Here is a 25981-nt window from a genome sequence, read left to right on the forward strand (position 1 = left end):
AATCAGTTAATACTAACTAGATTTGTACCTATGATTGGCTTATAGGATAGTATACTGTAAATTTTGGATAGACAAATTTGGATAAGTGTCGGTAATAATCATCATCACCCATTATATTTACATTCATAGACTCCCAAATTTATCAAAATACATGCATTCTAGCAAAATTTCATGAAAGTTGAAAGTTTTTAATCAGTAAATCCCTTTTGTTCATGAATATTAATAATAAAATCAGAACTAAATTCTTCTCAGAAGAAGAATTGGTCAGTAGTCTGTCGTGGAATTCTTGGTGTAGAAAAGGTGAATGTGCTGGCTAGTTTATATCATGATGGTGTTCTAGAACACTAAATACGCATGAATGTGCACCTGCAACATTATGTTACCCAGGAGTTGTGAATCCCAGGGCAGTTCACATAGCCCATAAGGCGTGTTCTAGACCAGAGCTCAGCAAACTCCTTTTTCTCTAAGCGGCCAGATAGTAAATATTTTAGGCCTTGTAGACAGTGTGATCTGTGTGACTACTACTTGACTCTCCTTTGTAGCATGAATGCAGCTCTAGATAATATGTAAATGAATGTAGCTGTGTTCTAATAAAACTTTACTTGTGAATTTAAATTTCATATAATTGTTAACATATCATGAAATATTATTTTATTTTGATTTTTTTTTCAACCATTTAAAAATGTGAAAACCTTTCTTAGCTTACAAGTCTTATGAAAACAGGAGGTGGGTCAAATTTGGCCTGGGGACCATAGTTTTCCCACACTTGTTCTAGACTGTCCAATGTTTGCTTTTAATACCAGAATTCCTTTCTGCTCTTGGTGAGCCCTTGGCCTTCCTTGGGCTAGCATAGTATAATATTGGGGGATAATTTTAAATAAATTAATAAAAACAGCTGCAGTTTCTGCCATTCTGAAAATTGTCATCTAGTGAAGGAGACAAACAAATAAGTAAACACAAATGTAACATAAATTCTGACTAACATGACATAAAAGAATGGTATATTAGTTTGCTAGGGCTGACATAACGAAGTACTACAAACTAGGTGGCTTAAAACAAGAGAAATTTAGGCTGGGTGCAGTGGCTCACACCTGTAATCCCAGCACTTTGTGAAGTCGAGGTGGGTGGATCACCTGAGGTCAGGAGTTTGAGACCAGTCTGGCCAATATGATAAAATCACATCTCTACTAAAAATACAAAAATTACCTGGGTGTGGTGATGGGCGCCTGTAATCCCAGCTTCTTGGGAGACTGAGACAGGAGAATCACTTGAATCTGGGAGGCAGAGGTTGTAGTGAACCGAGATTGCACCACTGCACTCCAGCCTAGGCAACAGAGCGAGACTCTGTCTAAAACAAAAACAAAAACAAAAACAAAACAAACAAACAAAAGAAAACAAGAGAAATGTATTGTCTCACAGTTGTAGAGGCTAGAAGTTTAAAATCAGGTGTCATTTAATTTGATCATCTTGGTAAAGGCCCTATTTCCAAACAAGGTGACTTTTGGGGGCACTGGATGTTAGGACTTCAACATATGAATTTTGGCAGAAACACAATTCAGCCCATAACCAATGGGTTTCACAAGGAAGAGTATCAGGGAAGCCCTTCTTTAAATCTGGGATAAGGGAAGTCTTCACAGAGGAAATGATATTTTAAATGACACCTCAAAGGTAAAGAAGGTCAGGTAGAATTGTGGAAGAGTGTTTCCAGGAAACTGTTCCAGTAGGAACAGTGTGTATTAATGGGAAATCACTTTTTGATTCGAGGAACTGAAAAATGGTTCAGTGTGATTAGAAAGTATTAATTGACTAGGAGAGTTGAGATAGGCAGGAGTTAGATCACAAAATACCACGTAGTTTACATTAGGAATTTGGCTTCTATTTAATGTGTGATGAGACACATTTGAGGAATTTTAAGTAAAAGAGTGGTATATCCTAATTTACATTTTAACAATATAACATCTGCATAGAGAATGAATTAGAGGGCAAGAAAGTGAGATTAGGCAGTAAGCTATTTGCACTAGACCAGCTGAGAGATGATGATCGCAGTGGCAGTGGAGGGAAATTATGGATTGAAGATGCATCTTGGAGAAAGAAGTGATAAGACATAGATTTCCAGGTTTTTTTGGCCTACAGAACTGTGTAAAGCAGATTTTTTTTTTTATTACTAAAATAGGGAAGACTAAGGGAGAAGTAGGCTTGTTGGGGAGAGATAGAAGTTCTGTTTTTGCACATGGTTAAGTATGAGACTCCTGCAAAATCTGGGAGCCTGAGCAACCTGGAAGCTGTAGACTCCTATCTAGTCTGTTAGGCATGCTGGGAAGTCTAGGACTCATTGTTAGCTGTGAGTGTGTGTGTGGGTGAGTGGGAAGATTTTGGTAGGGAACTAGATATATGACCTCTAACATCATCTCTATCTCTAAAGAGTTTGATTCTAAATCCTGTTGTTCAAGTGATTTAGGGTATCATTATGCTCCAGTAGTCTTTGTGCCAATAAAGGATCTGAGTTGTGAATATGCTTATACCTATCTTTTTTTTTTCTTTCTTTCCGAGACAAAGTCTGGCTCTGTCACCCAGCCTAAAGTGCAGTGGTGGTGATCTTGGTTCACTGCAGCCTCCATCTCCTGTGTTCAAGCAATTCTCCTGCCTCGGCCTCTCAAGTAGCTGGGATTACAGGTGGCCACCACCACACCTGGCTTTTTTGTGTGTGTGTATTTTTAGTAGAGATGGGGTTTTACCATGTTGGCCAGGCTTGTCTCGAACTCCTGATCTCAGGTGATCTGCCTGCCTTGGCCTCCCAAAGTGCTGGGATTACAAGCGTAAGCCACTGTGCCCGGCCTCAGTGTATCTTATCACCAGCCACTCACCAAATTTACCAAAGAATCTTTTAAAAAATACAGATTATCCTACCCTAGAACTACTAAATCAGAGTCTGTAGCAGTAGGATCCTGAGCATCCACATTTTTATGAAGATTTCTAGCCGGGCACGGTGGCTCACGCCTGTAATCCCAGCACTTTCGGAGGCCGAGGCGGTCAGATCACGAGGTCAGGAGATCAAGACCATCCTGGCTAACACAGTGAAACCCCGTGTCTACTAAAAAAAATACAAAAAATTAGCCGGGCATGGTGGCGGTCACCTGTAGTCCCAGCTACTCGGGATGCTGAGGCAGGAAAATGGTGTGAACCCAGGAGGAGCAGCTTGCAGTGAGCTGAGATCGTGCCACTGCACTCCAGCCTGGGCGACAGAGAAAGACTCCGTCTCAAAAAAAAAAAAAAAAAAAGATTTCTAGTTGATTTTCATGTGCAGTCAGGGCTGAGAATCTCTGCTCTCCCTGTTTAGGGCTGTCCCAGTACCACAGGGAAATGGTTGTGTCTTACACACCTTACTAAGCAAGGCCTATGTGGTTTCTCACACATAACAAAAAGTTGAATATAAAAAAAGTTGAATGAATATTCATTGGTTGAATATATGAATTAATGAATTGTTAGTGACAAAGGTGTAGTATAGCTAATAGTGAAAAAAGAAAAGGAGGTGTTGGTGAAGGAGTAAATCCACTGTGGAGCACTGGAAGATGACAAACACCTTAATATGGCCTCTATGCTGGGGAGAATTCTTACTATGGCTGCCTTCAGGCACACTGTAGAGTTTGCTCTGTCAGTCTGCTTCTTGGACCCTATGCTGAAAGTCTTTCACTTTACTCCACTGTAAGCAGAACAAAGGCTCCTGCATACAAGTATGCTATGTTCCCAAGGATCTCCAGAGCCTGGATTAGGCCTTTCGCCTTTCACAGCCCATGGCCTCCCCAGGGACAATCGATGAGTGCATGTGAATGCTGATAATGTATTCTTACTAGAATTATTAGTTGTTTCATAAGTTTACATTTCTAACTCCTGGATGAGATCATCACTACTTATGTTCAGAGATACATTATCTTTCTCAAAACTGTAATTGTGAAACTTTCTTTCATGAACTTCACTATATGTGTTGTTCATCATGAGGTTCAACAAGGACAACTTTTTTTCCACCAACTTTTTAGTTTGAGAAATTGGAAAACAACACATAACTTGAATGAATAATACAATGAACATTTGTATACCCTTTACCTAGAGTTGCCGATTTTTAATATTTTTTTCCATTGGCCTTATCTGTTACTATTTTTTGCCTTTCAGGATGCATCTTGTCCAAAACAAATTTGATATTGACACAAGCCAAGAATGTAGCCTACCTAGAAAGATTGTATTATTACTTTCCAGGGCAAAAATAGAAGAATAGATTCGAATTATAAAAAATATGAATGAATGAATGAATGAATGGATAAATAAAGCTATCCTTCATACCAAGTAGAGAGATTTTATCAAGAGTTACAATGGATAACACAATATATGAGCCAGAAAATATGTAGGTTATTTTAGCTATACTAACCCACGCTTAGGACATGGAGGCTCACGTTACTGGCCTGTTTACTTTCCAAGAAGCAGAGTACAGATTTTACAACAGCTGCTCTACGTAGTTCATTTATAATCCTGTAGAATGAAATCCAGGAACAGTCATCAGAGTTCACATCACCTGATGTCAGGTATTTACACATCACCTGATGCCAAGGTATTCACGTCACCTGATATCAGGTATTTACTCTGAACTAGCTCTGTGGATCCTGACAGACAGCCTGATAGACAGGATCCACAGAGCTAGTCCAGAGTAAAAGACCTAAATCAGCTGTGGTTGTGGTGTAGAGCTACTACAATTTTTCTCACAATGTCCTTTACCAGAGTTTTTGACACTGCCAAGTATTGTAAAATGTTGCATGTGAATTGGGAGACTAAAAGGAAGGCTAGAAGTGTTTTCCTCTTGATCCAGTCATGTACAAATTATGTCTTACTAGACATAACCATGTGTGCTTAAGACAAAAAAATAAAAGCGGAAGAATCTAATCAGAGAAATCATTCTCATCTCAGTTACAGGTATATTGGGCTTTAGTGTAGTGGTTGCCTATAAAAGTTCTCTATGAATAAGAAACAGTGATTTAAGTTGTTCAGTTTTTCAATACCTTGATGCTCTTGCTATGGAAATGTCTTTGTCAAAGTTGAGTTGGTGTTTATATCAGAAAGCTTTGAAGTCTTCATGGCATTTAGCAAAATTTGTAGTAATCGATTTACCTGGTGTTGGTGTCTGTCTCTACCACTGAATACTAAGCTCAAGGAATTTAAGAACCATTTTGGTTTTGTTCACCTTTATAGAGAGAGAGCTTCGGACAATACCTGATAAAATTTTATTTCTACAGGATGATAAATCAGATCTGGATTTGAATACCATCTCCTCCTTTAATTAGTTTGTCAACATATTACATCTCTATGTATCATAAGAAAAATCTGGCAAAGGTGCTGCCAAGGAAGGCTAATGTTAAAATTTTTAAAAGCCCAGAATCTAGAACTAAACAGATAGCCAAAGAGAACATTAAAATAGTGGTTGAGCAGGAATTTGAAAGTTAAAACCAGCTGGACCTTAAATACAAAGAAAAGACAGCTCATCGGTGGGAAAATGAGGATAGAAATGTATGTTGGTCCTCAAGATGGGAGTAAATATGTAATCTTGATCACATATGTAGCTATCTGTGAATTGTTCACATTATCATCTGGAATGGATTGTTATATTCAAGAGACATTTAATGAGTACAGCATGTCAGATTACTTGGAAACAGTTTTCAAAACATCCTGCTTTCCACTGGTGATGTTCTGAACACCTTGGACAAGTTGCCATGTTTAATTGTGCTCTGACAGATTCCCTCTCAAAACCATCTGATGTGCTGCTACTCTTATTTCATGTCTCTCTTTCAGAAACTACAACCTAATACAAGCAACAACAGCCAGAATTTATTTGGTAGTGAGTGTGCATCTGGTGCTCTGCTAAATATGTCACCTGGAATACCTCAATTAATGTCCAAAATAACCCCATGACGCCAGGAAGAAATCCAAGGCAAGGAGAAACCAAGTAATTTTGCCAATTTCAGAAAGCTGCCAAGTAGAGGATATGGGCAGGGAACTCATTCATGTTATTCCTGATCCTTAACCAGAGAGTCTGGGCTATGTTTCCTATGCTTTTCCAACCTAGTTTTTCCCCATTTAGTTCAGCTGAACTTAAGACATTTATGTTAAAGATCCTTCTTCTGTCCTCATTTATTTATCCACTGAAACTTATTTATTTTTTTCTAACTATGTGTCAGATTATTTGCCAGGGCTGGGAATACAGAACCCTGATCCTTGAGAAACTCACATGTTCCCAGGAGAAGTGGGATAATAAGGATTGGAATCTGACAAGTTAGGTTTGATGTCCAGCCCTACCACTTGCCACCTGTGTCCTCTTACTTTCCTCTTCAAGGCTAAGCTTCCTCATCCTGTCAAATGGCAATAATAATAGTACCCATCACACAGAACTGTGGTTAGGGATCATGAGGTAATGCATAAACAGTGCTTAGTACAGTGGGTGCTCAACAAAGGTAGCATATAGTAGGTGCTGAATAAGTATATTTTTTTTATGTGTGTGTGTTTTGTAAACCAAGGCTTTCAGACAAGAAAGAAAGAATGATTGCATTCTTATGATAAGCAGATGTGAAGCTGCACAGGATGCTGTGAGAAGAAGGCATCTCCAGTAAATGGGATAGTCCCTGGCTTAACCCTGGTGCCTACCACAGTGATTGTGTTTGGCGAATCCATAATAAATGTTAAGTAATTTTAAGAGGCATTTCTTAGAAATGTGCTTTGAAGGCTAGGGAGGCATTTAGAATAGATAAAGAACTAGTGGATAAGCATTTCAGGCTAGGCAGTTGCCTGTGCAGAGGTAATATTGTGCAAATATAAATTGCACAATGAGTACAGTGAAGTCACGGAAGGTGAGGTATGAGAGATGAAGTTGGAGAGAACAGCAGTGTGAGGTTACAGTGACTCTTTTATGTGAAGTTTGAGCTTAATTTCAAAAGCTAGTGTATAAGTTGCTAGGGCTGTATAACAAAGTATCACAGACTGGGTGGCTTACACAACAGGAATTGATTTATTAACAATTCTGGAGGCTAGAAGTCTGAAAGCAAGGTGCCAGGAGGGGTTGGCTTCTCCTGCAGCCTCTCTTTTCGGCCTCTACATGGCTGGATCTTTCCTGTGTCTTCACATGGTCTTCCTTTGGTACGTGTCTGTGTCCAAATTTCCTCTTCTCATAAGGCTGTCAGTCATATTGGATTAGAGCTCACTTTACTTGACTTCGTTTTAATCTAAGTAACACTTTAAAGACCCTATCTCCAAAAACAGTGACATTCGGAGATACTGGGGTTTAAGACATATGGATTTTTGGGTGACACAGTTTAGCCCGTAATAGCTACTTAGAGTTGTTGAAGTAGTGGGGTATGATGACATTTTTGCTTGACAAAGAGAGGCTAGACCTGGTGATGTGGATTTAAAAATTGTTTATATAAGTGAGACACTCGAAGCCCTGGGAATGAAGATTACCTAAGGAGATCTACCCAGTAGGGTGAGAAGACCAGAAGGACAGAACCTTGGAGAGCAATATTATTAAAAGGTGGCAAAAGCAGGAGTCAGCAAATGAGAATGAAAAGAAACATTCAGGGACAGAAGGGCAAAACAGGGAGAGTGGCACAAATTCTTCAGCTATAAAACACAGATGCACAATAAACAGGGCTTTCTTGCTTTTTCTTTCACTGAACTTAGCTTTTATTTGGGCCCCCGTTCTACTGGAAAGCTTACCTAGTTAATTCAAGGCTTATGTGTTAATTTTAGGATTTCCTAAGTCATTTCAGATTTTATCTTGATCACTTAGAATTTCCTTCCCCTCCTTTCTGCCTATATTATCTAATTCTTGGAGTTTTTAAGTAGTGTCATGCTATTAGGAGGTAGGAGCCATATGTTCTGCCAATGTCCTGTTTCATGTGGGCATCCTCTGGTGTATGATCTTCCTATCTAGATCGAAGCTCCGTGGTGGTGTCTACTTCCCATTGGTCATGCTTCTTCTTCCATGTACCCTGTGTGTTCTTGTTCTGATGCTGAAGTCCCTTTTGTTTGCTGGTTCTCTTTCAACCACTTCTACACTATTCTCTGGGCATAAGAAAATTTTGGCTGCTCTCTTACTCTAATATGGGCTCAAGAATGAGCTGACTAAAGACACCAAGTTGACAGATCCAGGGCTGAGGAGAAGAAACAGCACTGAAAAATCAAAAGAGGAAGGTGGTGTCCTTTGTGTCATTAAGCTGCAGGGCTGGAAGCAGGTTGCATCGATAAGAAGCCTGATGGGGCCAGGCGTGGTGGCTCATGCCTGTAATCCCAGCATTCTGGGAGGCCGAGGCGGGCGGATCACCTGAGGTCAGGAATTTGAGACCAGCCTGACCAACATGGTGAAACCTCGTCTCTACTAAAAACACAAAAAAATTAGCCAGACATGGTGGTGGGCACCTGTAATCCCAGCTACTCGGGAGACTGAGGAGGCAGGAGAAGCACTTGAACCCAGCAGGCAGAGGTTGTAGTGAGCCGAGATCACGCCATTGCACTTGCACTGCAGCCTGGGCAACAAGAGTGAAACTATGTCTCAATAAATAAATAAATAAATAAATAAATAAATAAATAAATAAGCCTGGTAAGAATACGGAAGTGAAGCCAGCAAGTCTTGACTAATCTCCAAGCAATGTAGCTGTAAAAGGCGGGAGTGCTATAGAATATTCTTTGGAGGGTGAGGAAGGCTTGAAGAAAAATTTTGAAAATGGGAAGATATGTGCATGGTTGTAGGCTGTGGAAAGAGCTAGTAAGGAGGATGTAAAATTAGTCTGTCTTGTACACCAATTCAGGAAGAGTTTAATGCTGTGATTAGGTACTGCTACTTTAAAAAATTAGTAGAATTTTTAATAGAATTTGTTACTGCATGATGAACCTTATCTATTCCATCATGTTAAGGGAATGAGTAAGCCAAGAAGAGGAGATATGAAAGGTTTTAAACAACTAGAAGATGGGTAATGGTAGTGCTTTTCCACTTACAAAATGCTTTTTACATATTTTTTTCTTTCAACATCTTTACTGAGTTCTTACTATATGCAAGGTACTATGCTAAGCTCTCTGGATCCAAAGATGAATAAGATGCGGTTCATGCTGTTGAGGAGATCACAGACTATTAAAATGTAACGTTAGAAGCACTGTCATAAAGCATTATATACCCATGCTATGGAGTCATAGACAGAACAAACAACGACTTTGGTGGAGGCTAAAAGGTAACTTTCCCAGGGGGTGACATTTAAGTAATAGAGTTTCTGGCCCTCATATTAACTTTGTGACTTGGTTTTCATTGTCTCTATTCACAGTTGAGGTAACTAAGACTAAGCAAAGTTAAGTAGTTTGTTCACAAATTTCAAATCTATCAAATAATAGAATTAGGACTTTAGCTTACCTGACACCTCCTGATACCATCTTCTGTCTCTTTTTTCCTGCACTAGAACATGCACAATTTCATTTTGAATCATAAGAGAAAGTGCAAATAAATTTATTGATTGATGATGATACCATTACTCCCAATAGCTATCTTTGTATATTTGAAACACTGTCATGTGAAAGAGAGATGAGGCTTTCCTTTTGTTGACTTGCAGAGTAGAAAATAGAACCACTGACCATTCAGGTCAGATAGATAGAACTTTCTTACAGGATTTTAAACACAGACACACACACACACACACACAGACACACACACACACACACACACAGGTTAACATCAATCATCACTGAGGAAACAAGCTTGGAAGCAAGAGTAGGAAAATAAGGAGATTTGATATCTATATAATTTCACTTTAAAAATTAAAAGAGAATACATTTTTATGAATTAAATATGTCAGGGCATCATAGAAACAGCAACATAATGGCAGAAGAATATAGCATGGATTAAAAACATAATGGTTAAAAGAGAAACCCATTAGCTAGGATCTACACCCTTTGAATGTCCTAGCTAATGGCAGAAAATGTTCAAATATTGAAAGAAGACAATTTCAGATTGAAAAAGCACATTGAGTTCCAAGCAGAACAAACAAGAACAAATCCATACATAGACACATTTTGGTAAAACTATATACCACCAAAGTTGAACTATTAAGAGCTAAAGATGAAATGTTAAGAAAAGAGAGATCACCTACAAAGCAGCAGCAATGAACTGACATCAGATTTCTCAGTGACAGTAATAGATGCCAGAAAAAACAATGGCATACTATTTTCAAAGCACTAAGGGAAAATAACTCAAAATGTAGACTTATATGTGTAGATACATTGATAGGCAAAAGCCATGGGAGTGTCAGAAAATTATAACAAGAAAAAATTTTTAAAGGAAAATTGTTTTGCTTTATAAAAACCATTGATTCTAGCCTTATTAAAATCATTAAGCTAATAATATCTAGTAAGTATATGATAGTAAAAAAGTATATCACAATGGAATTAGAATAAGTGTATACAGCTTGTTAATCATGCTAAATAAATTTAAGGATGCTTAAAATATTTAAAGATTGATAAAGAAAATTGAGATTTGAATATATATTACTAGATGTTAGCAGTTAAAAAAAATTTAAATGCCGTTCATAAGTTCCTTGTTTCCAGAGTTGAAACAGAGTGAAAACATGCACAGAATACTTGGGGATGATAATCAGATTAACCACACTGGTGAACAATTGCTTTTATATATCTCTAGATTTTTATGTTAAGTAGACAGCAATTATACAAATTTTTTTTTTTTTTTGCCTGGAAGCCTCTCTTTCTGTTAAAATTTTTTTAATTTGTTAATTATCTCTTCAGAAACTAAACTTAGAGACTGCTGACCTTTAGAGCAAATACTTTATCAGGAAGGGAGAACATATTTGATAATGCCAACGTCTAGTTGCCCCTGTTGTGCTTTACACAATGTTCTGCTTCTTATGGGGTTTACACTCAAAGGAGGGAGACACTGGATGATAAATGGGTCTTTATTCTCAACTTAAAACACAGAACAATCAAATATCAAATTGTAATAGCTTCTATTCAGGTGAATGTAAAATTATGTCATGCTTGCTTTATGAAATAATGAGATGAGGATTGGAAAATAGTCAAAACAATTTTATTCATTCTCAAATATCAATCTTGATCATAATTCATCCAGATGCTTTTGTCTTTTTCTAAATGCTATAGTTCTGCCATCAAAGTTGAGTTCGTCCTTAGCAATTACAAAATGATCAATAATTTCAATGTAGTTGATATTTCAATATTAGCTACTAATGATATAAATCTTTGAAACAGCAACAAAAATTATCCTTTTTAGTTACTACTAACTTTGTCTGTATTTGAACAATGACTTAGACCTAACCTAAATAGTCTCATAAAATTCTTTCCAAACACTTGAGTGATCCCGTGCCCAAGATATGCATTTAATAGTTTTCATTTCTTATAGTTTTGTTAGTTGAACTTAACATTTCCCCAGATTCCTTTAAAGTTGAAGAGTTTAGGGAGGGAATGGTTTGGAACATGAACTCTCAACCCTGTATTAAATGATGTAATGTAATTAAAACTACCCTCAAAAGAGATTAGACTGCGTAGGTCTCCCTATAAATGAGTGAAAACGTTCATCTACTTTATGAAAATAAATGAAAATTTGTAACTTTAATTCCTTTTTTATGACAAGCTGCCAGTAATGAAACATAAGATTACATTTAATAATTTTACTCATTACTTAGAAAGTAAAATCTTACTTTGTAGTAAAAAGTTATTACTGTTAAGATACCACTGACATTCATTTATGAAACTGATTATTTCAACCAGTCAACTGTGAAAATGAATGTAGGTTTTAAAACATTTATTCTGTGGTTAGTCAATTTAATGTACATTAGGTACTAAGAGGATCAGAAAGCATCACATTTCTAATTCTAAACAGCCATGAAAGTCATAAGTATTTATTGTTTAGAAATATTAAAATGGATATATATTTCTTATTGTTTTATTCCAAAAATAACAAAACAATTAGAGTATAAATGAGCTCATACACTGTGTCTTGATTACTTTTACTCCTGTGAGAACTCCTCGAATACTCTTACCCTTTCGGAGAACTCTCCCTTTTGTTCTCAAGCTGCTGGATACAGTCACAGTAGTATTCTGTATCTATAATTTTTTTTCTTCTAAATAATCTTACATTTTATTGAGCTTTAGTTTAGTTTTCTGAAGCTATGTACCATCAAAATGTTGAAAATTCCTTGTGAAATTCAGAGGATATTGATTATGCAGGGGGTGCTGTGGGAGAGCAGGACCACTGTGTGGGGAAGGGAATGCTGCTTAGCTGGCTGGCTGGCTGGCACATGACGGGATTTTCTTTGTCGTTTCTGTTCTTATCACAGTCCAGATTGCCCTAAGGGTGGAATGACCATATAATGTATCATCTAAGCCAAGATGCTTTTGAGAGTAAAAGTGGATTTTATTAATAGCTGTAAAAACAACAGGAAACCAGGACTGTCCTTGGCAAATCCCAATGTATGGTTACCCTTGCTAAATGGAGTAGTTAACTTCGGAGCAGTACTCATGTCACTTATCACTGTGGCATGGCAGTGATAAATGATATTTAGTCATTCCATAAATTTTTGAGGGCCTGCTTTAAGCAGGGAACTGAATGCTAAGTACAATGCGAATAAGTAGGGGACCTAGTCTGTCCCAAATGGTTTAAAGTTTGAGTTTAAATGCTAAAGAGGTAAAAGATATTAGCAATAAAATCTAGATGTTAAATGAGTGATAGAGACCAATTGCTTTAGGACTCAAAGTGGAAGATGAGATCACTGTAGGTTGTCTGGTTTGGGAAGTGCCTAGAAACACAGGACTTGTATATAGCCTTGAAATAGGTGGAATTCAGATACATGGAGAAGAAAGTAAAGAGAATGTTTTAGGAGAAGAGAATGGTAGGGAGGAGAATAAATCATGTTCATAGGGCAGTGAATCAGTTAGGTTGGTTTGTGGATAGGAGTGGCAGGAGGAGACATTATTAAAAAGTTGAGGTCACATGCCATGAACCTGTCAAAGGATTAGATTAAGTAAGGGGTTTGAACTTGATCTTGTTTGGAAATGAAACCCTACTGAACATGTGGGGGAAAACCGGTGAGATATACATGTGTGTGTGTGTGTGTTTTAGAAAGAGTCACTTGGCAATAGTGTGCTGGCTTAGTTGAAGCTTGAAGAGAAGAGAAGCTGAAGATAAGAGGCTAGTTAGAGTGGTTGCCTACTGTGGGTGTAAGGTGTGGTGGTGGAAAAGCAAGGAAAGTAAGTATCATAAGGAAGGAAGGACAATATAAATTGTTGATTGATTGAGCATGGGAAACCTCTGAGGGGTGTGAAGGAGAAAGAGTCCAGAAGGGAGCTGGTTTGGGAGGCAAGACCCCAAGTTGTATCTTAGACATGTTGAGTTTCAAGTGATGCCTGGATAATTCAAGTGAATACGTTTAACCCTCAGTTGGAGACAGACTGGCATGGAAAAGAAATATATTTTATGTTATTTGAAAACATGTGCACTTTCCAACAACTGTTCATTCTTCTAAACCATTCTGTAGTTGCTATTAAGCTATAATAGAAATCCTCATTAATGAAAGAGCCTGGGAATCATACAATGACTAACACTAAGCTATAATTTAGTGAACTTAGATTCTAATCTTGTCTGTACCTTGAAATATGAGGCCTAAGGTAAGTCATCTACCTTACTGTATCAGGACTAATTTCCTCATTTGGACAATGAAGGGATTAGACCAGTCTCTTCTAGCATGAAAATGCATTGATTCCATAAGCAGGGAGGGCTGCCATTGTTATGCTTTTCAAGTCCTGCTAATTTGGAACATGATAACAGTATTAGTTTTCCATTGAAGCTGTTAACAAATTCCCCAAAGCTTGGTGACTTGGCAGAAATGGTTTTTTTTGTTGTTGTTGTTTGTTTGTTTTTTTACAGTCAAGTAGATCAGAAATTCAACATGGGTCTCACTGGGCAAAAATCAAGATTTTGCAGGCTGGGTTTCCATCTGGAGGCTCCTGGGGAGAACCATTTTCTGGCCCTTGACAGCTTCTAGAGGCCCCCCATATCCATTGGCTCATGGTTCCTTTCTTCCATCTTCAAAGTCAGTATTGGCTGATCTAGGCCTTCTCATATCACCTCACTTGGACCTTCTCTTTTATCTCCCTCTTCCACTTTAACAACTCTTGTGATTACATGGCGCCCACCTAGATAGTCCAGGATAACTTCCTTATCTCAAGGTCCTTAATTTAACCCAACCTGCAATGTCCCTTTTGCTATGTGAGGTGACATGCATATTCATGAATTTCAGGAATTAGGATGTGGACATCTTTGGGGGGACATTATTTTGCCTACTGAGATACCTTTTCCTGAGAAAACAGGCAACCATCTTATGCTCTTTTTCTATTCCTTGTGCTTCATATAATATTGAAATCTTATCCAAACTTTTTACTGTGCCATATAAATATATATTGCAATAATTTTTAATTTCTCAAAGTTTAAAGTATGGCAGTGATGGTTACCAATTATGTTGAATGATTTTTAAAAATTTCTCAATTCTACCATTCAACAAACATAAAACTTAGCAAAGAGTAATATTTGAATTTAAAGTGGAAAACTACTTTTTAAAAAACACGTAGAGAATATAATCATGTGTTTTTTGCTTTGGAAAATAATGCAAATATTAATGGTGAAAGAGTAAACTGTATTATAGCATTTTACTTTTTAAAGCTTTTTGCTAAAATGATATTTTTTCAAAATAAAAGCATATATAATCACAGACCAACTCCTTTTCCTATTCACTGACCTTGGCTTGACAGAAAGGATATTTCATTGAGTGTTTTGATCTCTATCTATAAACGATGACAAAAGCAGTATTTGTCTTTGACAAAATCATGAGGTTTTGTTAATTGAGGTTTGTGAAGAGAGGTCCTCTATAACAGAGAGTGTCTTATTCCTTTGTAACATGCTCATTTCAAATGGACATATGTTGTACCAGTAGAAACAGTTGCAATAATGCCACAAATAGAAATACAAGTTTAAAAGGGCAGCAAGTGGTAAGGTGGTACGAGAATTTTATGTTATGCAAACATTACTAGAGATGATGAATCTAGATGGAAAAGTGTAATACCAAGAAATTATGCTGAGTTGTTTTTCTAAGTTAAATTTCTAGGAAACAATTCATAGCCCTGAAAAATATTGTATAAGAAATAGAAATTATTAAGTTAGAGAATAATCACCTTCAAAGTTTCATGTTCACTATAAAACTAACAATGGGCATTTAATAGACTTCTAAAAATCTCACCAAAATATTCATTTTATTATAATTAACTAAACAATGTTTCCCCCAAGAAGGGGAAAGAGGGACACAGACACTTTGCATTCCTGCTTGCAAAAAGAGCCAACCTAAACTCTGCCCATGCAATGTCTTAATGACACAAGGGAAATGGCTAAAACCACACTGGAAATAGAAAATGCCTTTAATACTTTCTATTATAAACTTTTCACCTCATGAAGAAACTGGACAAAGCAAATCAGATGTTGAACTTGTTTCCTTAGTTTATATTTGTTTCTTTCTCTAACTTCCTCCTCTTCGTTCTTGGCTCTATTAATTGTTCAGGTTTCTTAAAGAGGAGCTGAGGAAAATGTATGTAGCATGTTTTATTTTCAATAGTTCTTTAATTCTAGCTGAGATATGTTACAGAAGTAGGCAGGATTAACTGGTTGGGTGAGACGGTTGTCTAGTATATGGAAAAGGAAAAGACCATATTTAGCCTGTCTTTTGCCATTTGTTCTCCAACCACAATTTCATCACTTAATCATTATAATCTAGTTAGAGAATCAATATTATATCTTATATAGTAGATTTAAAATATTATATGTGTCTGTCATTCAAAAATACTTATGAAATCTTTTTATTTCTGGACTAACGTATTGTTGATATCCCATGATTTAACATTTTATGGTCTATTTATAGTTTATACTGTATTGTTTCCCCAATACAATGTGCACATTCTTGAATTTATGCTCTCATAGTTCACCCTCCCCGAAATGTCCTTTTGGTTTCTCCCCAGGCAGACACATTGTAGTTCACCCAGCTCACCTTTTTCTTATATTGTGAAATCTTGCTTAATATGCAGCCTATGGTGTCTCCTTTCTCTGCACTCATATAGAACCTATCCTTGGGCTGAGCTATATGTTTCTATTTGTGTGTGTGTGTATGATTATTGTCTTTCCAACTAGATGCTAAGATTCTTAGAGGCAGGGATTGTTTGCTGTATATCTTTGTAGCCTGACACTTTGCCTAATAGGCAGATTTTAGCTAACTTATAATTTGTCAGGACTCGTGGTTGCAAATTAAAGAAACCCAACTCATATACCAACTTAAGCAATGAAGAAGGTCCAGGGATGAATCTGGCTGAAGATTTTGTCATGTCTAAATTAGGTTTCCAAATTTATCATTAGGAATCTGTCCTTTATTTATTATCTCTGCATTCCTTTGTTTTGGCTTTGTTTTCCAGTGGCTGCTGCCTAAATTGTGTCTTTTGGAAGTAAAGGGAAAGCTTCCTTCTCCCAATAGATGCAGAGAATGTCCTGGGGCTGATGTTCATTGGCTTCCTTGAACTGTCTTGCCTTATGTGCTTACCCCAGACTAATCACCATTGTCAGAGGGAAGCAATTGAGTCATTGCCTGGGCCCCAGTTACATGGTCATATATTGAGCCAGGGAGTGAGAAAAGTTGCTCTCTCACTCCCCCAGCATATGCACTGAGATTGGAGGAGTGGTAGTTGCCCAAAGGAAAAACAGGGCTTTTGTGCCAGCACAATGGGAAATGGATCCCAGACAGGAAAAACCAAGACGTCCACTGAGGAGTTCAGAACCTGTTTGCTGATTGATGAATTAATATCTTTGCAGGAAAAAAGTCAGGTTTGTAGATATTCTGTACCATTTTTCACCTTCATCCAAAATATTTTACGGTTAGGATAGTGCTGTGTATCCTCTAAGTGCTTCACAGCCACTGTTGGAGGTCTGTGTGAAGGGGATGTGACTTATGACTTTGGCTCCCTGCTGATATATCACCAGGGTTAGAAGGCTGTTACTCTCTCAAGGGTGGATCAATAACTGTGCTTACCTGTCTGAACCTTTCAATAGGATCTCAGAGTTCTTTTGTGGAAGAGTGAACAGAACAGCAATCAAATCTCTCATTGTGGGTTGTGATGGTGTTGGCCAAATGGTTTCATGGTAAAACTAAGCAGCGTTATCAACCAATTAAATATTTCCCAGTTACCAGTTGTGGAAATCTTTTGGATTCTCTCACTAAGAGCTGTGTTGATTTCAGGAGATGATTATGAAACATAGAAATGGTAAGCTTTTGAGGTTACCATTATTTCAAACATAAATGGTCAATATATGTACACTAAATTGGCTAACAGGGTTTTGACTGCTTATTTTGTACACTAAGAAGTGAGATTAGAAATATTTGAAGTACAAAAATTTAATTCATGTATTAGGCAACTTGCCTGAGACCCAGCCAGTGAAGATCTTAATGAATAGTACAGACAGTGAACAAAGAATTTTAGGAAGATTAATTTCCATGGCAACTGCATGCTGGGCAGGTAAAACCAAGATACCCATTAAGAAGTTCAGTACGTATTTGCTGATTGATCAATTTAATACCCCTGGAGGACAAAAGTCAGGTTCATGTAGATTCTGTATCATTTTTTCACCTTCATTTCAAACACTTTATGGTTAGACTACATAATGATATGTTTGAATAAAAGCACACATAATCTTTCATCATTTGGATTTTGTTTAGCATTTGAGTATGACTTTCTTAGCTAGTTAAGTTTGTGTTTTTATGTGTGAGAAAAGAGCAAATCAAGCATAAATAGAATAGTGTGTCCTTTAGAAGTCAATGTTCTGAAACCTCTGAGAAAGCAAATATTTATTTTAATGAAAAATATTTATTGAACCCTGCCTAAATTTTATTTTTAATCTTTACTTTTTAGGACTGGAAGATAAGCAAGAATCTGAAGCTGGTGCCTCTCCAAGTATTAATTTGTTCTTACAAATGTTTTACTCAACGTGACCCTAACCTCTTTGGAATTGCTCAGGTGTAGAACAGGTGAGGTGCTCATTCATAGCCTCACTCCACTTGCCCTGTCAGCTCTGCATACACAGATTATGCCCTACTTAAGATACCATGCCTGTTCTCTTTGTCAACACATTAAATAAAAGAAGAAAAATAATTCCATTATAACGTTCCCAATCTAAGCACTACAATCTGCCTTTAGCTTGCTTAGATTCTAGGTGTGCTTTTTTTGGCTTAAAAAAGTACAAAAAAAATTGAAAAATAAAGATTTGTGTGGCAAGTGAGTTATTTTTTCCTGCTGTTTTATGACCACCACTCCCCTTTTTCTGGGTGAGTATTAAGAGACTTTGACGGGGAAAAGTATTTATTTTATGAATGTTTTGCAATTGAAAAGGAATCACTGTTTTGTGCTAGATAGTCGTATTACATTTGTGTGATTTCATTTGAGGCACTAATATCTACTGACCTTCACAGAAAAAAATGAGTAGAAGCCTGGAAACTCAGGTTTGGTAACCCCTAATATCACTTTGTGACTGTTTTTAATTTTTTTTTCTCGTTTTAAAAAAACTTTTTCATGACAAACTGCCGAGGCAGTAGTTCAGAAATGAGAATTGTGCTCATTTTCTTTAAGGACAACAGAAAAGTAGAAAAATAAGTTATGAAAATATGTGGTGTGCTTTGCACAGACCAGTGGTTCTTGGAATTGTGTTCTGTTCAGCACCATCCACATCAGTTGAGAACGTGTTAGAAATACAAATTATCTGGCTCCACTCCAGAAGCACTGAATTAGAAACTTTGGGAGTGTGGCCCAGAAATCGCTATTTTAACAAACCCTCCACGTGATCTCTTTGCATGCTCTAGTTTGAGAACCACAGGATAGACTTAGATAAAGCTGCTGCATGTTCAGAAAAGTGAGAAATGTCATTATAATTTCATATTTAAACCCCACCAGAAATCTATTTCTTCTTGTCACTACGTATGGTCCTTCTGGTGGAAAGCTGAGTGGAGTCTCTCATCTTCCAGGTAGTTATTATCAGGTTACCTTCCTAGCAAGGCCTTTTATGAGTTTAATTCAGGTTCTTTATGCATCAGAGTTGCCTCTGGCATAACTGAGAAATGAAATCAATGGAGCACAGCAAAGAGATCCTCAAACCAGAGAGCAAAGTTCAGGCCCCACTGAGACAGAGACGGGGCCTCAAGGTAACTTTCTAAAGGCTCCATTAACCAAGAATGCATTTTAAACAAAAATAAAAAACCAAGTACAAATGAGCTCATCAAAAATGCATTACAGGGGTAAAGTATGTATGCTTATTTTGAGGGAAAATTGCTCAGTAAATTGATTTTGATTAGGGAAATAATTTCTTATAACCTAAGCTGTTGAAAAAGTGTTTTTGTTTTTTTCTTTATTTCTTCTAAAAAAAAAAAACTGGGATACATGTGCAGACCATGCAGGTTTGTTACATAGGTATACAGGTGCCATGGTGGTTTGCCGCCCCTATTGATCCATCCTATAAGTCCCCTCCCCTCATCCCCTACCCCCCAGCAGGTTCTGGCGTGTAATGTTCCCCTTTCTGTGTCCATGTGTTCTCAACGTTCAACTCCCACTTATGAGTGAGAACATGTGGTGTTTGGTTTTCTGTTCCCGTGCTGGTTTGCTGAGGATGATGGCTTCTAGCTTCACACAAGTGCCTGCAAAGGACATGATCTCATTCATTTTTTTATGGCTGCATAGTATTCCATGGTGTATATGTACCATATTTTCTTTATCCATTCTATCATTGATGGGCATTTTGGTTGGTTCCATGTCTTTGCTATTGTAAATAGTGCTGCAATAAACATACGTGTGCATGTGTCTTTATAGTAGAATGATTTATAATCCTTTGGGTATATACCCAGTAATGGGATTGCTGGGTCAAATGGTATTTCTGGTTCTAGATCTTTGAGGAATAGCCACACTGTTTTCCAGAACTGTTGAACTAATTTACACTCCCAGCAACAGTGGAACGCTCACCAACAGTGTAAAAGCATTCCTATTTCTCCACAGCCTCACCAGCATCTATTGTTTCCTGACTTTTTAATAATCACCATTCTAAGTGGAGTGAGATTATCTCATTGTGGTTTTGATTTGCATTTCTCTGATGATCAGTGATGTTGAGCTTTTCTTCATATGTTTGTTGGCCACATAAATGTCTTCTTTTGAGAAGCATCTGTTCATATCCTTTGCCCACTTTTTGATGGGGTTGTTGGTCTTTTTCTTGTAAATTTGTTTAAGTTCCTTGTAAATTCTGGATATTAGACCTTTGTCAGATGGGTCGATTGCAAAATTTTGGTCCCATTCTGTTGGTTGCCTGTTCACTCTGATAATAATTTCTTTTGCTGTGCTTCTAGAAGCTCTTTAGTTTAATTAGATCCTGTTTGTCAATTTTGCCTTTTGTTGCAGTAGCTTATGCCATTTTGTCATGAAATCTTTGCCCATGCCTATGTCCTGAATAGTATTGCCTAGGTTTTCTTCTGGGGTTTTTATGGTTTTAAGTCTTACATTAAGTCTTTAATCCATCTTGAGTTAATTTTTGTATAAGGTGTAAGGAAGGGGTCCAGTTTCAGTGTTCCGCATATGGCTAGCCAGTTCTCCCAGCACCATTTACTGAATAGGAGATCTTGCCCCATTGCTTGTTTTGCCCCATTGCTTGTTTTTTTTCAGGTTTGTCAAAGATAAGATGGTTGTAGATGTGTGGTATTACTTCTGAGGCCTGTGTTCTGCTCCATTGGTCTATCTGTCTGTTTTGGTACCAGTACAATGCTGTTTTGATTACTGTGGCATTGTAGTATAGTTTGAAGTCAGGTAGCATGATGCCTGTAGCTTTGTTCTTTTTGCTTAGGATTGTCTTGGCTGTACAGGGTCTTCTGTGATTCCATATGAAATTTAAAATAGTTTTTTTTTTTATTTCTGTGAAGAATGTCAATGGTAGTTTGATGGGAATAGCATCAAATCTATAAATTACTTTGGGCAGTATGGCCAAAACTAGATGGCAGTATGCCGTCTAGTTCTGTGCCCTTGATGGAGAGACGTTGCAATCATTTAAAGGAGAAGGCACACTCTGGCCTTTTGGGTTTTCAGCATTTTTTCATCAATTCTCATCTTCATGAGTTTGTCTAGTTTCAATCTTTGCGGCTGCTGATCCTTGGATGGGTTTTTTTTTTGTGGGGACTTACTGTTGTTGTTGATGCTGTTGTGGTCACTTTCTGCATGTTTGTTTTCTTTCAATAGTCAGGACCCTCTTCTGTAGGGCTGCTGCAGCTGGCTGGGGGTTCACTTCAGGCCTTATTCATCTGATTTGCTCCCGCGCCTGGAGATGTCACTCAAGGAGGCTGGACAGCAGCAAAGATGGGTGTCTCCTACTTCTTCTGGGACCTCTGACCTTGAGAGGCCCCAACCCCTGATGCCAGTAGGATTGCTCCTGTATAGGGTGTCTGACAAACCCTGTTGGAGGGTCTCACCCAGTTGAGTGGCACAGGGAGCAGGACTAATTTAACAAAGCACTTTGTCCCTTGGTGGAGAGGGTGTGTTTTGCTGGGGGGAAACCCACTTCTCTAGGTTGCCTGGATTCCTCAGAACGACCAGGAGGAGAGGCTAAGTCTGCTGGTCCTTAGAGACTGCAGCCACCCCTCCCGAGGAGCTCAGGCCCAGGGAGATCTGAATTCTGTCCCTGAGCCTCTGGCTGGAGTTATTGGAGATCCTGCAGGGAAGCCCTACCCACTGAAGGATGGGTCAGGGTTAGACCTGAAGAGGCACTCTGGACACAGACTGACACAGCCAATGCATTGGGCTGTGGGGACAAGACTTGGGACCAAGCCATCCAGCCTCCCTGGCCCCAGCAGGGGAAAAAGCGCAGCCTGGAGCTATAGAAATGGGTGCCGCCTTTCCCTTGCCTAGGGAGCTTTGCGTGTTAGGCAGTTGTGAGTCCCAGTGCTGGCTGCTGCCTCTTCCCCAAGGAGCTCAAATGGCTTAGACAGCAGGCAGTGGCAGCAGGTGCTGGTTGCTCCTCCTCCTGGGAGTTCGTTAGGCTTGAACAGATTCCAGCTGAGAGGCTATAAGAATCTGCGAGTTCCGGGGTTGGGATGCTAGGTCCCAGTGGCATGGGTTTGCAAGTGGGATCTTCTGTTCTGTGGGTTGCACAGTTCCGTGGAAAAAGCACAGTTTCCCCAGCTGAGTAGCATGCTGACTCACTGCCTCCCTTCTCTGGTGGGAGGGGATTGCCCTTCCCTGTGTGGCTATCAGGTGGGCTGCTGCAGCACACTGCTCTTCCTTCTCTCGTGGGTCATGCCAGCCTTCTAGTCAATTTTGATGAGGGAACCTGGATACCTTGGTTGCCGGTGAAGGATTCACATGCTTATTATGATTTTTTTTTTTTTTTTTGATGGGAGCTTCTGAACAATGCTGCTTCTAGTAAGCCATCTTGGCCCTGCCCTCTAGAAAAGTGTTTTTTTTTTTTTTTTTTTTTTTTTTTTTTACCATTTTAACCCCATGATCTCAGCTACAGTGTATTTGCTGTCTTGGTTGTGGGGAGAAAATTTTATCCATCCATCTATCTCAGGTGACACAAAAGAAAATGTTGGCTCCCTAACTTCTCCTTTCTACTCCTGTCCTTGTCATATTCCAAGGTACTGCAACCTGGTTTCTGTTCCTCCACGTCATGGCAACTGGCGTTTCAGAGGTCATCAGTGACTTACTCCCAGTCCAGCTGCTCCTCCTCTGGCTGGTACTCCATGGAAGGTTGGGCTTAATTGGCTGTCTCCTGCCTCTTGGAACTACATCCCTGAGGTCCATTCCTTTCCCCCATCCCTTTAACAGAATCCTCTTCTGTATTTCTCTCAAAACCATGTGTTGCAGAGGATTCTCTACTCAGTCTCATTTTCTTCTCTTTGAGTGCTTTTTCTTTATCAAATGAATCTCTACTCTCACCAGTTTCATTTAGCTTCATTTACCACACCGCGGTGGGTAGTATCTAAATCTGTTTCTCCATTTTAACCTATGTTTCCAAGCTTCTCAATTTCAAGACATCTAAAATAGAACCTCAAATGACTTCCAGACATTTATTTTCTAACAGTGGTAGTCCTGAAAATAACCTAGACAACAAGGAACATGCAAAGAGATATTTTCTGAAGAAAAACTAATGAGAGTTTCTAATGTTATTTTGGAGATTTTAGAAGCTTTATCAAATGAAAAAAATGGAGTCCAGCTTCATTTAAAATTTTCTCAGTAATCTCCACTAATAAATACGTTAAGGATGAAAACAATGCTTTTTAACATGAAAGTCTTAAAAAAGCTAATATATAATAATGGTTTCTTATGATTACCTCTTCTTCACAAATTGTTCTTTTCCCATTTATTCACTTATTAGATAAATATTAATGAGGAGCTACTATCTACCAGGCACTGTTCTAATGATATGGCATGAACAAAACTGGCAGGGCCCTTGCTTTCATGAAACTTACTTTCTAATGTAGGGAGACAAACAATAAACAATGGGCTAACAATATAATGATAAGTACTTTGGTGAAGTAAAAGGGGATCCAGAAGATAGAGAATTATGGGAATACTTTTTATGGAGGGCCTGAATCAGACAAGGTAGTATTTGATCAGAGATCTGAAGCAAGTGAATGAGTGAGTCCTATGGATATAATGGATAGGAACCAGTTGAATATTTGAAAAGCTGAAAGCTCAGGCTAAATGTGTGCTAAAAAAATTCATGACTCTGATGTCAGGAAATTTACTGTTACTGGTTGCATGGTCATATATCAAGTGTTACCATAGTAACCAGACTCTGGAAGAATGCATCTGCTTCTGCCCTGTGGGGTCAACTAATGTTCTGAATCACTGATTAATTAAATTAGAAACTTCATCAATCTCACCCCACATATACATGTAAGTGTATGTGTATGAGAGTGTGGTTATCTTGTCAATCTGTAATCCATCTGAAACTCTCTTTTTGGGATCTGGAACTGCAAAATATTTTCTAACAATTACAACCAACTTTCTTTTATTCTGATGAAGTTAAAGCAACTGGAGAAATAACTTCTTGTGAATTATCTAGCTTCAATTTTTCTCCTGTTTTGTCTCTTCTGTGGCTGGCCTTTGGAATTTTTGTTTTTCACTCACATTTGCCTCAGAGAATAAAAAAGAGAAACTCAAGTTTCTTTCACTGTTTGTTATAAACTCTTAACATCTATGTTGTGGGGGAGTAGTTTCAAACAGAAGAATATATATTATTTTAGGATTATTAATGAATTCTATTTATGTCCTCAGTTATTAAGAGTAATTCAAATGTGGTCTCTGATTCTTTATATTTGTGTATCTTATTTGTAAATGCAATCCAAATTGATTTTCTCCATTTAATTACTCAATATTACTAACAACTTTTCACAATGGTATTAGTTGAATTCAGTGGATAAAGAGTTGCTACATCTAGCTAAAGTATTGATATTATTTTTCTATAATCAAAGCAATAAACCATTATGTATATTAGCTGTTTTAGGACTTTTATGTTAAAAAGCATTGTTTTCTTTCTTAACATATTTATTAATGGAGATTACCAAGAAAGTTTTTAATGAAGCTGGACTTAATTTTTTTATTTTGAAGCTTCTCACATCTCCAGAATAACATTTGAAACTCTCGTTGGTATTTCTTCATAAAATATCTCTGCATGTTCCTTGTTGTCTAAGTTATTTTCTAGACTGCAGCTATTAGAAAATAAGTGGCTGGAAGTCACTTGCTCTTGCTAAAGAACTGTTTTCCCTCGTGGCCTTGAGAATGTCCCTAGGCAGCTTAAGATGCAAATTTACTGCTGGTACTTTGGGAGCCTTCTGTAGGCCACAAGGCTCCAAATTGCATGAAACCTCCTGATCTGAAGTCCAAAAGGGATCTGGAGACTCATAGAGCAGCCATGGCACACCAGAATTAAAGAAGGGACTTTTAAAAGGTCCTTGTCTCATTAGAGTCAGTGCCCTGAGGGGCCAGAGAAATCACCTGAGGTGATGGGAGACATGTGCCTTGTTTCTAGATGCATGGTTGGAGTGAGTGAAGATGGTAGGACAGCACAGTAGTAAACATAGGTGTTGGCGAGTGAGGAAATGAGCTATGAAAACTAAAAGAGCAAGGCTGCTTTAGAAGGTGGGATGCGGAAGGCAAAGGATCTATAATCATATATTCAGGCCATCCACGGGCTGCTGAGAGTTCTGACACATTCAAAGGTAAGTGTTTGGGCCTTAAGAAGTGAGATGGGGCTTATTAATATCACTGCAGACTAAAGGTGAGCAAGATGGTCAGCATTAAGCCTGGATTATGAGTTTCAGGCAGACAGCCTGGGGCAGGGGCTGCATGGGCCAGGAGCTTCACAACGGCCACTTTATGGGAAGTTACTGGCTTTTATTCTTGTAAGTAATTTGATACATATTTGGAGAGAGAGGAAGAAAGTGAGTGTATTGGAAAGTAGGGAAGCTGGATCATGGCCATCACCCCCCTAGTAAAATTAGAAAAAGCCTCCAGTCACTTTAATTATAACTAAAGCCTGTGATTTCTTTCTGGTGTGACTGAAGAAACCAGGGGTTTCTTGTGGTTTATTATTTTATCTTCCCAAATAGAGGACAAAAAAGTGTGTTTAAAATGTTTTAAAACTGACCAATTAAAATGCCTCATTCAAGTAAGTAACATTGGTTTGAAAAAGAAAGTACTACTTCAAAGAATAAAATATCCATATCTCACCAAAAGATTTTCATTTTATGTTTCTAAGTGCTCATCCAACAAATATTTATTGCTACTTCTCATAAGGAAGACATTATCCAAACTTAGGAGTGGACGGACAAAG

At 38.0% G+C, this 25981-nt stretch overlaps 2 protein-coding genes across 8 annotated transcripts in view; both read left to right on the plus strand.

Moving 5' to 3' along the window:
- Positions 1-18284, plus strand: part of LRRC69 (leucine rich repeat containing 69) — a 134132-nt gene extending 115848 nt beyond the window's left edge. For all 5 annotated transcript variants that reach the window (XM_001137722.6, XM_063816409.1, XM_016959661.3 and 2 more), the window contains one exon: positions 18034-18284. In XM_001137722.6, the coding sequence (XP_001137722.1) occupies positions 18034-18144 (111 nt within the window). In that variant the 3' untranslated portion in view covers positions 18145-18284. The remainder of the gene's footprint in view (positions 1-18033) is intronic.
- A 6667-nt stretch (positions 18285-24951) lies between these two features.
- SLC26A7 (solute carrier family 26 member 7) overlaps positions 24952-25981 on the plus strand; it is a 170131-nt gene continuing 169101 nt past the window's right edge. Inside the window, exon 1 of one of the 3 annotated variants that reach the window (XM_063816410.1) lies at positions 24952-25367. The gene's annotated coding sequence lies outside the window, so the exon portion shown is untranslated. The remainder of the gene's footprint in view (positions 25368-25981) is intronic. The other 2 variants (XM_063816412.1, XM_054657401.2) reach the window with 2 other exon arrangements.

Source organism: Pan troglodytes, chromosome 7 (assembly GCF_028858775.2).
Source record: "Pan troglodytes isolate AG18354 chromosome 7, NHGRI_mPanTro3-v2.0_pri, whole genome shotgun sequence".
NCBI classification, from domain to species: domain Eukaryota; kingdom Metazoa; phylum Chordata; class Mammalia; order Primates; family Hominidae; genus Pan; species Pan troglodytes.